The sequence below is a fragment of the Montipora foliosa genome, chromosome 1 (assembly GCF_036669935.1).
Source record: "Montipora foliosa isolate CH-2021 chromosome 1, ASM3666993v2, whole genome shotgun sequence".
NCBI lineage: Eukaryota > Metazoa > Cnidaria > Anthozoa > Scleractinia > Acroporidae > Montipora > Montipora foliosa.
In genome coordinates this window covers 69253300-69268299 of record NC_090869.1, presented here as the reverse complement: position 1 = coordinate 69268299, position 15000 = coordinate 69253300, and the positions used below count along the sequence as shown (strand labels likewise).

The 15000-nt window shown below is 38.6% G+C and overlaps 2 protein-coding genes across 4 annotated transcripts in view; both read left to right on the top strand.

Moving 5' to 3' along the window:
* LOC138006845 (1,4-alpha-glucan-branching enzyme-like) overlaps window positions 1-3824 on the top strand; it is a 21788-nt gene extending 17964 nt beyond the window's left edge. For all 3 annotated transcript variants that reach the window (XM_068853444.1, XM_068853451.1, XM_068853457.1), the window contains 3 exons: window positions 698-828; window positions 2206-2323; window positions 3140-3824. In XM_068853444.1, coding sequence (XP_068709545.1) covers window positions 698-828; window positions 2206-2323; window positions 3140-3184 — 294 coding nt within the window. In that variant the 3' untranslated portion in view covers window positions 3185-3824. The remainder of the gene's footprint in view (window positions 1-697; window positions 829-2205; window positions 2324-3139) is intronic.
* Window positions 3825-5224: 1400 nt separating this feature from the next.
* LOC138006835 (membrane-associated tyrosine- and threonine-specific cdc2-inhibitory kinase-like) overlaps window positions 5225-15000 on the top strand; it is a 19029-nt gene continuing 9253 nt past the window's right edge. Inside the window, exons 1-11 of the mRNA XM_068853433.1 lie at window positions 5225-5581; window positions 6887-6939; window positions 7065-7109; window positions 7229-7311; window positions 7407-7493; window positions 7673-7711; window positions 8221-8296; window positions 9283-9405; window positions 9671-9762; window positions 9997-10103; window positions 13628-13688. Of these exons, the coding sequence (XP_068709534.1) occupies window positions 5353-5581; window positions 6887-6939; window positions 7065-7109; window positions 7229-7311; window positions 7407-7493; window positions 7673-7711; window positions 8221-8296; window positions 9283-9405; window positions 9671-9762; window positions 9997-10103; window positions 13628-13688 (995 nt within the window). The 5' untranslated portion in view covers window positions 5225-5352. The remainder of the gene's footprint in view (window positions 5582-6886; window positions 6940-7064; window positions 7110-7228; window positions 7312-7406; window positions 7494-7672; window positions 7712-8220; window positions 8297-9282; window positions 9406-9670; window positions 9763-9996; window positions 10104-13627; window positions 13689-15000) is intronic.

Here is a 15000-nt window from a genome sequence, read left to right as displayed (position 1 = left end):
TTTGTCTCTTTTGCTACCCAAAAATGGGACTACTCTTCAAGCAATTAAGTGGTTGTTTTTTTACTGCTTGCAAGTATCAAAGAATATGAAAAGCAATTTAGAGAGTATTGGGACCCTGCCATGGCCGGTTGGTATATACATGTAACATCTCTAGACTGTTAAGACTAACTCATTGTTGTACCCAATTCAAATCTCTTGGGGTTAAGGTTCTTTGTGTGTTTCATTTGCATGATAATGTAGCATTCACATTTAAATGATATGGAAATACTTGGAACAAAACGTTTTACTCTCAAAGGATTTGAATTGGGTATAACATTGAGTTAGCGGAATCGGTCTAGTGGTGTCCATCTGGATGGAAAGAGCTCATGGTCAAAGGAAGTCCATGCGTCAAACCATTAAATTTTAAACAATCTGGAGTCTTAAACATGATGACTGTGAGGCCCTGTGGGTTCCCTTTGTGGGCTTCCTGCAAGCATCTGTATTCCTGAAGGGTCTCGCATTCGCTCCCAAGGGAAAGATTTTCCAGCCAGCTGTTGCAAAATAGGGATCTTTGAGTTGAGCTGTTCAGCTGTAATCATCGTAGAGTGCTTTTCCCATTTGATGGTCAAATTTGTTTTGCTCACAAATCTTACATTACTCACACTCTCTTTACAGGTGTTTGGCTGTGATATAAGTGTCAATTTTATTTATTTTGTAGGCCTATGTTAGCTTACATCACGAAGATGATAAATTGATTGTATTTGAAAGAGGACCCCTCTTGTGGGTGTTCAACTTTCACACAAGCAAGAGCTTCGCAGATTACAGAATTGGTGCCAGTGTTGCTGGAAAGTATCCTTTCTTATGAATGTTTACAGTGTTCAAATTGTGCACGCGTATTTCCTATGAGACTTGATCAACAGGGCTACAGTTATTGGTAGCATCTGTTGCGGTAAAGCCATGCAGGAGGCTAAAGTTGCAAACACCCTTGTCGCGTAATCACCGCCACAAGGTAGTGAAACAACAGGAAGTGATGAAAATTCTGTTGAAGAGATTCATTTCTAGGTAATTCGGGTATATGTACTCTGAAAAAATATTTAACCCCTTAACGGGAATCTCTGATATCCCCAACACTAAGCTGTAGGAGACTTGTGCCACCTTGACTATTTAATTAATTAATTAATTAACTCTTTGGCTCCCAACTGTGTGGCTTCATAGCTCGGTTGATAAAGCACAAGGGCACCCAAGGAGCAATTATGCGAAAAGCCTTTGAGACACATTTCTAGTATATAAAGACTGTCTAAAGAGATATTTTTATCACCTACAAGACTTAGCTGAAAATTAATACCACAGTGACACCTAACGCAGATAACAATTCGTGCCCTTTACCTGGACAATACAACATTCTTTTTAACAAATATTCATAATTTTCTACATTCTCATCATTTTGCAATGTACGTTTTTATTTAAATTTTCTCATCGATTTCTTATCATTCATTTTACCCGTCGAAGACTGCAGTTCGGGCAGTCGAAAGCTCGTAGTTTTTATCATTTTAGCCAGAGATCGTTTTTTAAATTTTAACTATGAAAATTAAAGTGTCCCAAAATATTAGGGAATGAAATATTTGTTTCATTTCAGAAATTGCAAGCCGAACTTTACCTCCAAGAACTTCCCAGCGAACCGTTTACTCATCCGAAACTGCTAGGTGACCTTCTTAAGTGCCAAAAATTACAAAAATATCCCTTCCGAAAACGTAAGGGACTACTTTTTTCTGGTTGTGAATCTTTTAGGTAATGTTTTAGTATAGAAACCTGTAGCAGCTATTTGGCAATGTAGTACCGAGATTCTTAGGACAGTTTGACTCTCCCGAACACATATTTCACCGAAGATTATTGTTGGGTGCCCCCTGAGAGCATTGTGTCGCATCTCAGAGGTCGTGGGTTCAAATCCCGTGGAAGCCACCTGAAGTTTTTTTGGTCAAATTGTCCGGTTGAGTTCGAGGATCCCTTCGCTGATCACTTCTACCTTTCGTTCAGTTGACTTATGTGCTGTATACTGCTTGGACCAAGATGTCAATTTTAATTGTTATACTGTAATGGTAAATTTTTCATCTGTCATATCAGTAATGACAGTGATGGCGTAACCAGAAATTGGAATGTTATCTCACCATGTAATGAGTCAAGTACATGCATAAGTGTAGATTGTTGCGACTTAACACGGTTTTCTAGATACAGAATAGCTTTGGATTCGGACGCTGCTGAATTTGGCGGACACGGACGGCTGGATGCGAACTGTGAATACTTAGTAGACAGTCAGCCATGGCACGACAGAGCATTCTCATTGTTGGTCAGTATGAAAATGGTGCAAGAGTAAAGCAGAAATCAGAATAATAATGCCAAATTATTATAATTCGTGAAAACCACATCGCAAAAAATAGAAACAGTGAACAACTGAGCCAAATTCAGCCAGTGCCTTCTTTTAGAGTGATTTCTATGGTTACAGTTCAATAGCTCTTAGGTGAACTGAATCGTTAATAGTTGTGTGTGAACTGCTGTTTTGTGAAGTAATAAGCCACCGTTTTGATTTTATTCCTAGCCTTGGACCATTACGATCATCCCATTACTATTGGCTTTCCCAGAAAAATGGTAAACGTTCCTGAATAATGTGCGTTTTTCGGGTGTATTTTATTTTAAAGGTACAACTACTCGGATTCCAAACGGTAAAAGTGACTAGTGAGACGATGTCAATGGAAAGTGTGAAAATCTGAGCGCAAAATCAGATAATAGAGTTTATATGGTAACATAATTTATTATATGACTAGCTCCGTGAGCGGGCAAGATGAACCAAATCGCGCGCTCTGATTGGCTACCCGAGCGGGCAAGATGGAGCGATACTGCCCGCTCGGGATTTCTCGCTTGGTCCCGCAAGATCAAAGATCATTTTTTGGTGTTTTAAGTCATATAATAAATCCTTTATTGACCAAGATTGTTCGGTCAAGATGACTGGATATTGGCCTCGTTCTTTTTTTGCGTGTTTATGGACCTCGACTTCGTCTCGGTCCATAAACACGCAAAAAAGAACTTGGCCAATATCCAGTCATCTTGACCTCACGCTTGGTCAATAACCCATACATATTTACCAGTATTTCCATCTGTTTTTCAGGTATATGTTCCCTGCCGCACCGCCTTGATTCTGGCACCTGCTTAGTTAAAATCCGTATCTTGTAGTCAATTTAAAACTTGTGTAGTCAACGAATTCCTGCTGCATCGACAGATGATAATGTTATTTTTTTATCATAACTGTGGTTTTTCTATATTTTGATGGGCTTATGCGAGTAGATTTTAAAGCAGAATACAAGATTGGAGAATTTAAAGTACTAGTTGTGATCTAGTGTTGAACGTACAAACAAAATTTAGTTTTTTCATTATTTAGCTAGTATTTGAAGAGGAAATGATTGTCCGTCTGTCTCTGTAAGGTCATTAACATACAGATACTTGAAAGTTCATTCATATCCTGTAAATCAACATTATTTCAGATGAAATTCACGTTCTTAAAAATGAGATCTCTTTAGCTGTTTAGTTTCCAACGAAACTTTGCACTGTAAAAGATCACACATAGGTGTCCAAAATTGTTTCCTTTTTCACTCTGCGTTATTTTATGGAGTGTTACTATGTTATGAAAGGGGTTGTTTTCCATTTTCAAAATGTTCAAGATGGCTTTATGTTTCTCTATACACTGGGTGGTTATTTTTAGGTGAAATATTTAAATTAGAATGGGTTTAACTTACCAAAAATTGTATTTACAAGTACGACGTAGGAGTAATAAAGTTATTCTTTTCTAAAATGCCCATCTCTTGTAAAAAGTTGATCTGACTTCAGCGCGAGATCTCTGTTCATAGCTCGGATAAAATTTAAACTGTTGGACAAGAAATATATTTCGTAACACACTTCCTAACAATACACATGATTGCGCGGACATGGGACCCTGTGGATCTCAAAGGAATCATTTATAACCACTTTATTGCATGAATATTTAAACTACGGTAATCAGAAAACAGTAGTTCCCCAACAAATGTGAGGTATAGTTGAAGAAACCCAAACCCATTTGGAAAAAAAAAAAGAGGAACAGCCACCCTGTTGTTAGCAACCTCGTTCCTAGGGTGTCCATTGTCGTTGAGATGAGACCAAAGAGACCCTGGGAACGAGGTTGTGAAGTTACCTGCGGTAACCACCAACTCTGTGGGTGGAATTTCACAGGAAACTCATGTTTACGAGAAATTACGTATGCCAAAGTAAAGCTTGACTGCTGATCAAGCGCTGACCAAGGCCGAGTCAAAGTTTGTTAGGATCTGGGAAGCATACCCTTAGACAGCCCCAGGTGTGGTCAAATTCAGAGCAACTTCTTTTATTGTAGATTGCCCGAAGCAACGAATTTCTCCTCCTTACCCTCACCCCTCTTACCCCTCTGAAGAAATATTTTATTGTTTTTGATGAAATGTCTGAGGACGAAGTACTGCCTTTGCAATTCATCAGCGAATGGTTAGACTTTCAAAAGACAATTAGCTCCAGTGGTGTCCCGCCCTCTGTCTCAACCAATCAGTGTTTGTACACTCCATGGGACGTTAGTAAAAATTAGGAAGGCCATTAGTGTTTCGGCCAGATTAGGAAAAACAGCTTAAATTACCTTGAGTAATAACTTGGCTCAGTTTTGCTTCTCAGCCAGAAATTTAACCACACCTTAAACGCCCTCCTTTCTTTGGCAATAGGATATTAGGGAGCTTACTACGGCGACGGCAACGAAAAGGCCCCAAATCTACGAATTTAATGCAAAACCCTCTGTGCGTTGTGTGCGTGATTTGCTAATTTTATTTTGGTTCATTTCTACGTTGTAGAGGCAGTGAGTTCATGATGGTGGATTTACAAGTCTCTTGTTGTATTTCTATTTCAGTTCATGCCAAGTTAGATTCCGAACGACTTGCAGATACCAAAAATGCAAACTTGTATGTTGTCGTATACGTGTCAGCATGGCAGCTCCTTTATGCGCTCCGACCGTATTCCGATTACGTTTGGTCGCAGCGATCACCTCCTATTCAACCAGAGAAAAGCATTGCAACTGAAAAATATCGACAATATCACATTTTGATTACAAATACAAAAAATGGGGTGCAAAGGGGGAAATGGTAACCATTTTTGAATGTCACGTGCTTGACATGTGCTAATTTTATCCATGATATCATTTTTTGGCGCCAAATTTTGTACTTCGTCATTTTGCAAGAGCGGCCATTTTGCCGAGTGCAGGGAATTTTATCTTTGGGTGCATGCAATGGCATTACAGAAGCATATTTTCGCTGTTTTAGCTGAACCGTGTCAGTGATAATGGAGGGAACTTTCAAGAGTCCTCGTCCCATACCTAATATCGTCTACGAAGCGACATTTAGCCACAGAAAACCGAAGAAAAATAATCAGCAGAGGAAGGTGCTAGAGGAAGATTGTTTACCTCCGCGAGCTCCGGTGAAGTCTGCACCGCCGATAAGTAGGGTATTTAAACATACAAGAACAAATTCCGTTGGAGCTTTGCAAGTCAGTTTTCGAGATAATGGGAACAGTATCCTTTAAAATTTCGAAAAAATAATTCAAACTCGACGCATTTGCTTAATTACGTTCAATGTTTTGAGGGGAAACTGTCTTAATCGGAAGTGGACTGGAGGTGTTCGTCAAAGGTATTCTCAATAAATAATTTTAATTTCTTTAACAATCTCAAATTCCTTACTTTTGTCATATGGATTTTGATATTATATCGGCCTACCTTCTTGTTACTGAAAGATCAGTTGTCTGTTAAACTAACGAAAACACTGCACAAATGTAATAAAGACTAATGGTAAAGAAGTAGATAACAGATCTAGTTCTAGTGTGATCGAGATATAAAGACACCAACACTTGGGAAGGTCTTCATTGTTACTTTATACAGCCTCATTTTGTTGTTTATGTTATAAGTTTACTATTATATTTTAAACCTCGAAATTTAATATGTTGCGTTTGTAGTGTTTTTTGTTGATGTGAATAATATTTAAGTATAAGGAGAAAAGGGGAAAAATAGTAAACTAATACTTTGCCCTTATGGTTGGAAAAATATGAAGAATTCTTAATAAAGTGGTTCCAGAGACGAAATGCTAATGCAAATTGACATACGGTACAATTAGCAAATAAAATACAGCTTAGTCAAAACGTATAGTTGTTGTAGTGTTTATTAGCTTGAAGATTGGTTTGTGCCCAATTTTGGTTAAGGCCATCCCCTTTTTTTCTCCCTTTCGCGTCGTCTGACCGACCCAAATTTTGGGCATTTTCCAAAAATAAAAAAAAGTTAACGACGTTTTTAAGCCATTTTTATGTCGCACAGGAGTTTTGGTGGTTGATCCTTTTTCCCACGCTGTCTTAATTTTGCCACAACATCCGCCAACTTTTCTGCCATATTGATTTTGGGTTCACGTCTTGTTGTTTTCCTGGCTCCACAGCTATGATGCCGGGGTACCAGGCCTCCGATTCCGAGAATGCGTATGATTTTTTTTTTTTGAGTTTATTTTTTTTTTCAGTCTGATCGACCGACCCAATATCAGGAAACGCATTCGACGGTCAACCAAAAAAAAAGGGGATGTAACGTAACATGATCATGCGAAGTGTTGCTAGGCTAAAAAGACTTTTTGTGCCTTCTTTGCTCCCCTCCTGTATTTCCTCTCAAAACGAATTGAAATACCTTTGATGGCTCAAAGATGTAAAAGAAAAAAAAAAAATGTCTGAAAATGTTTGACCTCTTTTTACATGTTCTTTAAGGCATAACAGCTTCTTGGGAAGGCATGATTTGGTTCTTTGACATGTCAATGCATTAAATGGATCCTTAACTCTTTTTACTTAGAAATAAAAAGCCCACATTATAACGAGAAGTCGAAGGACCTTTATTTCGAACAGGTTTGGAAATACTAAACCATTAAAATCACAATAGTGTTCAGTGAAACATTGTTCTTTATCTTAATTTTAAGGCACTTGTTAAACATTAAAGGATTATAATGATAATAATTATTGTTCTTTTGTAGTGTTTTGAAGTTATCAGTAGACTTGGAGCAGGTTCATTTGGAGAGGTATTTATACATTCAATCAAATTATGATGCTGAAGAAGCACTGTTAATGGTTAGCCAAAAATGAGTAATTCTCTTTTAATTATTGGCAACTCAATAAAAACCTGTTATTTTTTTGTAAGGTGTTTAAAGTAAGGAGCAAAGAAGATGGCTGTCTATATGCAGTAAAAAAGTCTAGGGATAAATTTCGCGGTGATGCTGACAGGTAAACAAACTGAAGGGCTGTATACATATGTAATCATAGTAAAATAGTCATAAATTATTTAATCCGTTTTTGTTGCTGACTTTTTGTTCTTTCAGGAAGTATAAACTTGAAGAGGTCAACAAACATGAGAGTCTCAAATGTCATCGTAACTGTGTTAGATTTTTCAAGGCTTGGGAAGAAAGGTATTTTGTCCTATTCACAACTTGTTTACCTCCTGAGGAAATGTTGTTTAATAACTCATTCATCCCTGATCTGGCCTCCATTTACATGTAAATTGTCTGGTGTTAGACAGAGTAAAATATAGAAGTGTCACTCTAAGGAGGGAACGGTTTACATTAAATTTTGATTTTGTCTTTTTTAGGCAACATCTATACATTCAAACAGAGTTATGTGATATGAGGTGAATATACACGATTGGGTTTATTGTATCAGGCTGATTGCTAAAGTTATCTTTGACATACAGCATGTACAGTAGAATTACAGCTTATAGCATACAGTACATGTAGTGCCAAATTAGCCTGTAAGGAGCAGTAAGCCTTGTGTCTCCTTTTACTGTTGAAAGTACTAGTTCTGAGATCAGCTGTGGGCCATCTGAGTTGTCATCCATGTATATCAGTTATGTCCTGTGAAGTTGTAGAGTGCCAAAATCATTTATTTCAAATACATATTGTATTAGCTTGTGTATTTAACTGCATGTTTTAAAATGTAGCTATTGTCACCACATGGAATCTAGAGGGAGTTAACCTTGGATCAATACCCATGGGTTTCTATGCATAGTTAAGTCTGTTACTCAATTTGGCATGTCAGCAATGTCCAACTTGGTTGTGTTTTGGTCAAAGACATGTCTTCATCTTTAACACTGTGATAATGGTGGTTGCTAAGTCAGTTAATGTATATTTTTTCTCCAAGCTTAAAAGACTATCTGGAGAAAACTGATTCAACTTGCGAATCTGTTGTATGGGAATTTCTCATCGACTTAACTTTGGTTAGTATACAAAATGCAATTTAACCTACAGCTTTAACAATGAAAAATGCGCATCCCTAACATTTTGACAGGAAGATTGAACATTTTGTGGAGTATTAGCAGCTTAGGACCCTCCCTCCCTCCTCTTTTCACTGCTTATCAGTGTGACAGGTGCCTGTCTCAGGGATGTTTTCCAAAAGGAAAACGAGTGCATCTCAGGACGCAATGACGCACTCTGGATACATCTCTGGTAAACAAACACTCCATTTCTTTTAGTTGTGTTTCTATTAGCAGGCTCTTTTGTGTCAGCAGTACTATTTACACCTCATGTATGCAAAATAGTAAATGCCAAATCTGGCATCAATATGGTGGGGAAAAGGGGAAAGAAAAGTGATTATGAGGTCAATGGAATAATAATTTTTTTTAAACTGGGCTAAAGTAACACAACAAGTTCCAGACAACCAGCTGAGATTGTCGAAAGAAGCTTCATCACTTCCAGTTCTAAGTTAAGTTAAACTAATAAACCTCAACATCAAAAATGTGGACACTCAGTTTACTGAAGCTTTATTGTGGGAAATCTGTTTATCTGTGTTCACTGGGAAACGTTCCAAATGCCTAAAATGGGATCAATTTTGCACCAAAATCAAGGAAAACTTGTTTCCAAGAGTCTAGATTTTCAAAATTAATTTTCAGCAGATGCATGCCCCTGGAACCCTGTAGGTGAATCGTTCCTAGGGCATGATTAAATGGGCCTCTGGCCCATCATACCCGGCTATAATGTCCCCATTCCCGCCTATAGAAATTCTTATCTACAGCCCTGCTGTCTTCCATGCTGTTAACTGTGAAAGCCATCTCTACCTAGGAGCTGTCTTTATAGCACATGCTCCTGGATGTTACAGACAGTCTGTCACCTGTCCCCTACTCAGAAGTACCTAAGTAAGTAATTTTATCGTGTTAATCAAAAAATAGTCATAATCTGAGCTTGAGTTATGATTTTTGTTTTCCAGGGGCTCAAACATCTTCATGATAATGACATGGTCCACATGGATATTAAACCAGCAAACCTTTTTATTGGTTTGGATGGATTGTGTAAAATAGGTGATTTTGGGCTGGTCTTGGAGTTGTCAAAAGTGAGTACTTTTTATTTTCAGCTGAACCTTGAGTTGTGGAAATAGCAGCTGTTACAGTGTATCCTCCTTGACAACCTCTTATAGCTCGGAGCTTGTTGGGATTATGATGGCAGACATTTTTCCTCTTGGAAAAGCCACTTTGGAATATTACAATAATACAGTTGCCCATCTGTACTTGTTGAATATCAGACTATTCAACTGATAAGCCTTCATTTAACTACATATACAACAGCAGTTTGAAAGTGCAATATTTTATTTTAATTAGTGTGATACAGCTCAAGCTTTGGAAGGCGACCCTAAATACCTTGCTCCAGAGTTAATGCAGGGAAGCTTTACAAAGAGTGCTGATATATTTAGGTAAGTAATTATTATTAATGTGAACCTTTGTTTGCCCTTTATCTTCTTAACTCAAATTGTAATAATTATTTTACAATAACATTTATTTTTATGCAAACATAATTAATAATAACAATAATTTATTAAATGGGTCTGGTTTAAGTTTAATGTAAATCATAGAATTATTTGGGACTGTCAAGCCATCATCATGACAACAGCATAAATTATTGTTGTTTTTCTCTATATGCTTGTCAGCCTCGGAATAACCATTTTAGAGTTAGCAAGTGATCTTGACTTACCCCGAGGTGGCAACACGTGGCAGCAACTCAGGAATGGACAACTCCCTCAGGTGTTTACACAAGGTTTGCTAATAGCGATATCATCTTACTTGTCTAAAGTTTGTGAACTCAGCAACTTCAGGTGCTTGTTATTAAAAATGACTCTGTGGTAGGATTATGAGAAAGGATCCTCGTGTCATGGGCAGTGCAGTTCATTTTGTGGCATTTTACCATTTTATTTGCCCCTTCTTGCTATACAACTTAACGTTGACTCAATAAAGCCAAGGCCTCGTGAGGAAAAAATGTCTGTCAAGCACTCATAATAATTAAAGTTACAAACAACAGAGATCAACAGTTTTCAAAAACCCCAATCACAATCCATTCTAGTTTTCTTCAATTTTGCCCATCCCTGCCTCCTTTTGCATTTGCTGTTTTTTAACCAAACCTTGCTTTTAACCCTTTCACTCCTGTGGGGTTCACCATTGACGAGTAAAATCGTCTGGCATTAGACAGAGTAAAATCTATAAGTGTCACTCTTGGGAGTGAAAGGGTTAATGTTCTTAGTAGTTTTCTATGTTTCACTTGATTTGGTTGCCAGTTTCCACCTGCTGAATTTGGCTCAAATGTTTGACACAACCCCTTTAACAGAAGGAGGGCTAACACTAAAATGTCAGCTCTTAAATCGTTGTAATGTTGGTTAAGTAATATTTTTCAAAAACGAGTGCAAGTGCTTCATTGGATTTCCAAATGCAAGAAAACATTTGAAACCACAAGGCCGCCGGCCGAGTGGTTTAAAGGTTTTCTTGCATTTGGAAATCCCATGAAGGCCTTGCACTCAGTTTTGAAAAATCAGTCACCCCAAACAGAGCTACAATAGTCAAAGTGGGGTAGGTCAGCGCTTGATAGATTTGGAGAGCAGTGCACTCTGAGATGTATGGTCTTATACGTTTAAGGATGCCTATAGCTGAAGATATCTTCTAAGTTCACCTATATGTATTGATTAGACGATGAGAAGTGTTCGTCAATTATCACAACTAGTGATTTAGCTTCTTTAACTTTAGTGATTAACTTGGCATCGATCTCAATGTTTATTTGATTGTCAGAGAATGAATGTAAACGTTGCTTTGACCCTATATAACCATAAATTCGGTCTTTGCAACTTTCAAACTCAGTTTGTTGGAAATAGGCCATAGATTAATTAAGACTTCTTAACTCTGAGTTTAAACCATTCTCAAGATCAGTCAATGTGCTGCCAGCAAAGGTTATGTTAGTATCATCAGCAAATATCCTTGGGGGGTCAACCTAAGGCAATTTGGCAGATCGTTGATATAAACTACATGTAGGAATAAAAGTGGTCCAAGGTTGCTACCCTGTGGGATGCCACAAGAAACCGGTGCAGTATTAGACAACTGGCCAGCAAGACGACATCTTTGACTTCCTTGGAAAAAATAAGACTCAAACCACTTAATACTGATTGTGTCAACACCATATACATGGAGCTTCCGTAAAAGACTATTATGGTCAGTGGTGTTGACAGCCTTTTTAAGAACAATGGAAACTACACCGCTGACAAGGCCATTGTCAATATTAACAGACCAGCTGTTTACAGCATCAACCAGCGCAGTAAGAGTACTGTGTAATGATCAAAATAACACATTTTTCAATTGTTTTGGCAACAGTCGGTATGACGATATTGGTCGATAATTGTTGGGGTCATCCCTTTTGCCCTTTTTGAAAATAGGAGTCACTCTTGCCAATTTCCACTCATCTGGAAAGATACCTGCAGTCTCAATCGATTTACCAAAGATTAGTGTAAGAGAAGGTGAAACTATGCTAGCAGCCATTTCTAATAGTTTATTTGGAAATATAATAGACCTTATTCATAAATGGCGGTCACATTTATAATTCTTTTGTCCACGTGCAAATTAGCCTACCAAGCCTCATTTTAGAGCAAGAATTCTTTTCAATTCACTGTAGGGTATCGAGGCGTGGTAGGCTAATTTGCACTTCGACAAAAGAATTATAAATTGACCGCCATTTATGAATAAGGTCTATGTAGTCCAGCCACCTTCCTCTCCTTTCTCTCATTCCCAGGGTTCGAGATCTCCGCTAGCCCGGTAGCCCGAGGCTAGTAAAAATTGTGTCGGGCTAGTAAAAAACCATGTTTAATAGCCCGCTGGCTAGTAGAAAAATGGAAATAAATTAGATATGATTAGTTTTAGTTTGAAGGTCACAGTTGATTAAAAAAACAAGAAAGTTTAAAATGTAACGATAATACCAATAATTTTACAAAGAAAACATAATCTATCATCTTCTGGCGTCTTTTTTATCTTGCGTGTCCTTCGTAAACATCGGTAGTTCCCAGACTCTGAGCTTAACGGTTAATGTCTTCCCCAGTCTTCTCCCTACCAATGTTGTGATGCCTTGCATATCGCCTCGCACCATCGCTTCGCACTTGAAGCGATTGTGAAGATGGAGCGATTTTTGACAAATTACGAGGCGCCACCATGTAAAAAGGGGAAAGCGGCCGAAACTGAAAGTACGAGTAGATAGGAAAGCAGTAAGATTTATGAGAGCACTTAGAGAAAGAGAACTTTTAATCCATCGTGGAAAGCGAGCTTCCCATGGCTTGTGCACTGGCATTCTACAGTTAGCCTTCGCCACGTGCACAAGTGAATGTGAAACGAACATTTTGTTAGCTTTTTCCTTAATAACACATTGTTATCACAATGGAAGAAAAAATGCCAGTAAGTTTAGAGTAAGGTTTGCGTGTTTGGGGTTGAAGTAGACCTCGAGGGAAATTGATCCGGGCTACCAAGTTTTGCTTCGGGCTAGTAAATTCTAGAAATCACTAGTCCGGTGGCTAGTAATGCAGGTAGCCAGGTGTCGAACCCTGCATTCCTCTCGGTATAAGAAGACCAAGCAGCCCAGCATTGTTTGATCAGATAAAAGTGAGGACACTTTTTTGTTAAATAAAATTGTCAGCTCACTTCATCAGTCAGTCGAAAGAAAAGAATATTTAGGAACTTCTAATGGCAGTCAATCGAAAGTGAAAAGCTATACTTTCTTCCCAAATTACCTCTTACTTTGCCAAACTGCAAAGGAAAGAAGGTGAAGATTTTGTGGAGTAAGTTAGTAGAATGGAGGTGCTTGTTGTGGTGCCAGTGGCTACTGGCCTGCTCCACAAAATATTTTTGAGAAGGCTATTGTTTGAAATTATGGATTTCAAACCACATTTGTTTGAAATTCATTTAGTGAATCAACAAGTAGTGTTTCATTGGGTTTCAAACTCGTCCCCGTGACCAGAATGGGCCGATGCAATGGGCTTATTAACTGAATTATTAATGAGATTGAGAATTTACTTTCATCAACTCATTTGATACAAATTTGTCATGCATCACTCCCCACTGACACAGCACCACAGTTTTTTTAGAAACTAAAATAAAATAATGTTTCATTAATCTTGATGACTGAGATTAACTGCGTAAGAGTCCTTGTGGCTACCCTTACTCTCAAGCATATTATTAATGCTGATTCATTTTTGCAGGTTACCTTTTTCCCCTTTCTCTCTCAAGTACTTATTATTTTGTTTAACTTGGTCTCAATAGGTTTTTCTTCAGACCTGAAAAGACTGATTTCATGGATGATGGACCCTCTACCTCAGAAAAGGTGCTTGAATTACCCAGCTTGGCACTGATTATAACAATACATGTAATTCTTTAAATACTGCTTAAGTATGATAATTGTGATTATTATTATTTACTTTGTAACAACATTCTTTTATTAAAATAATATCTTCTCTTAACACGGTGGATAGCCCATTTCCGAGTTGCTCCGTGCCTCAGTTTCAAAGCGAGTCCTGGTGCAGAACCATTCAAACGGAAAAGAGGTGCGCATTTGTATGCAAATCAAACACATTTCCCTTTCAATAGTTGAGCACCAAGACTCAATTCGAAACCGAGGCAAACATCAACTCGGAAATGGCCCATTCCCTTCACAACAACAACATGCTTTCCTGTTCGTGCGGGGACTGGACCGGCCCTATTATAAAGTCATAAAACATTACATACGCCCCTCCCTAGTGGAGGAAAGGCAGTATCAAAGTCCTGGCCTAAGAGGAAGCGCCCTGTCCAGGCTCGGTGTCCTTGAGTCGAGGCCGAACATCTCATCCACTGCGGAAGAGGGACCCAAGTAAAAGAAGACTCCTCTGCGGAAGGAGGTCTTGAGTGGTCCTGGTCTTCACTGGCACAATCTTCTTGAGTGGGTTCACAGGGGTCTGAAACATAATGGCCAGTAGTCCCTGGGTTCTCAACGTAAGCAGATTCGTCAGGAAGGAGATCGGCAGCTCAAGTATTGTCCCCTACTGATTCATCTGTAACATCCCCTAGCGAACCACCTGAACCATCCAAAATTTCAGAACAAGCATGCTGACTGGCAACCCCCTCAATGCTGCTGTGTGTAGGTTAAAGCTGCGCAGATCTGACACAGTACGGTTTGAGGTGATTGAAGTTTTCCGTCTTACCTTGGCTGAGGTAACACCTTCAAAACGTATTCTATAGGTGATATCTGATTTGACCTTCAGCACCTTCCAAGGGCCTGACCAGAGACAGTGGAACTTCCAGCACATCCACGCGGGAACAACTTTCTCCTCTATCCACACTAGGTCACCAACGTTGTACGGCCTACCATCCCCTCTACAATGTGCATCGTAGACATCCTTCTAATGTCTGAGATTGACATTGAATTTCATGTTCTCTTCTATGCATTTCTAGAACCGCATGTGTGGCAAACTTGTACAGCAGTACAGTGCAATGTCCTCTGTGTGGCCAAACAAGTAAAAAGGCTTCCTTGCCATGTCTATTGTCTTACGTATAGACAGGTGCCCACAGTTATCATGCAACTTGTGCAACAAATAACCTCTCAAATGCTGGGGGATACACAGCTGATGACTCTCACTACCTGTCGCTTCATACATACATAC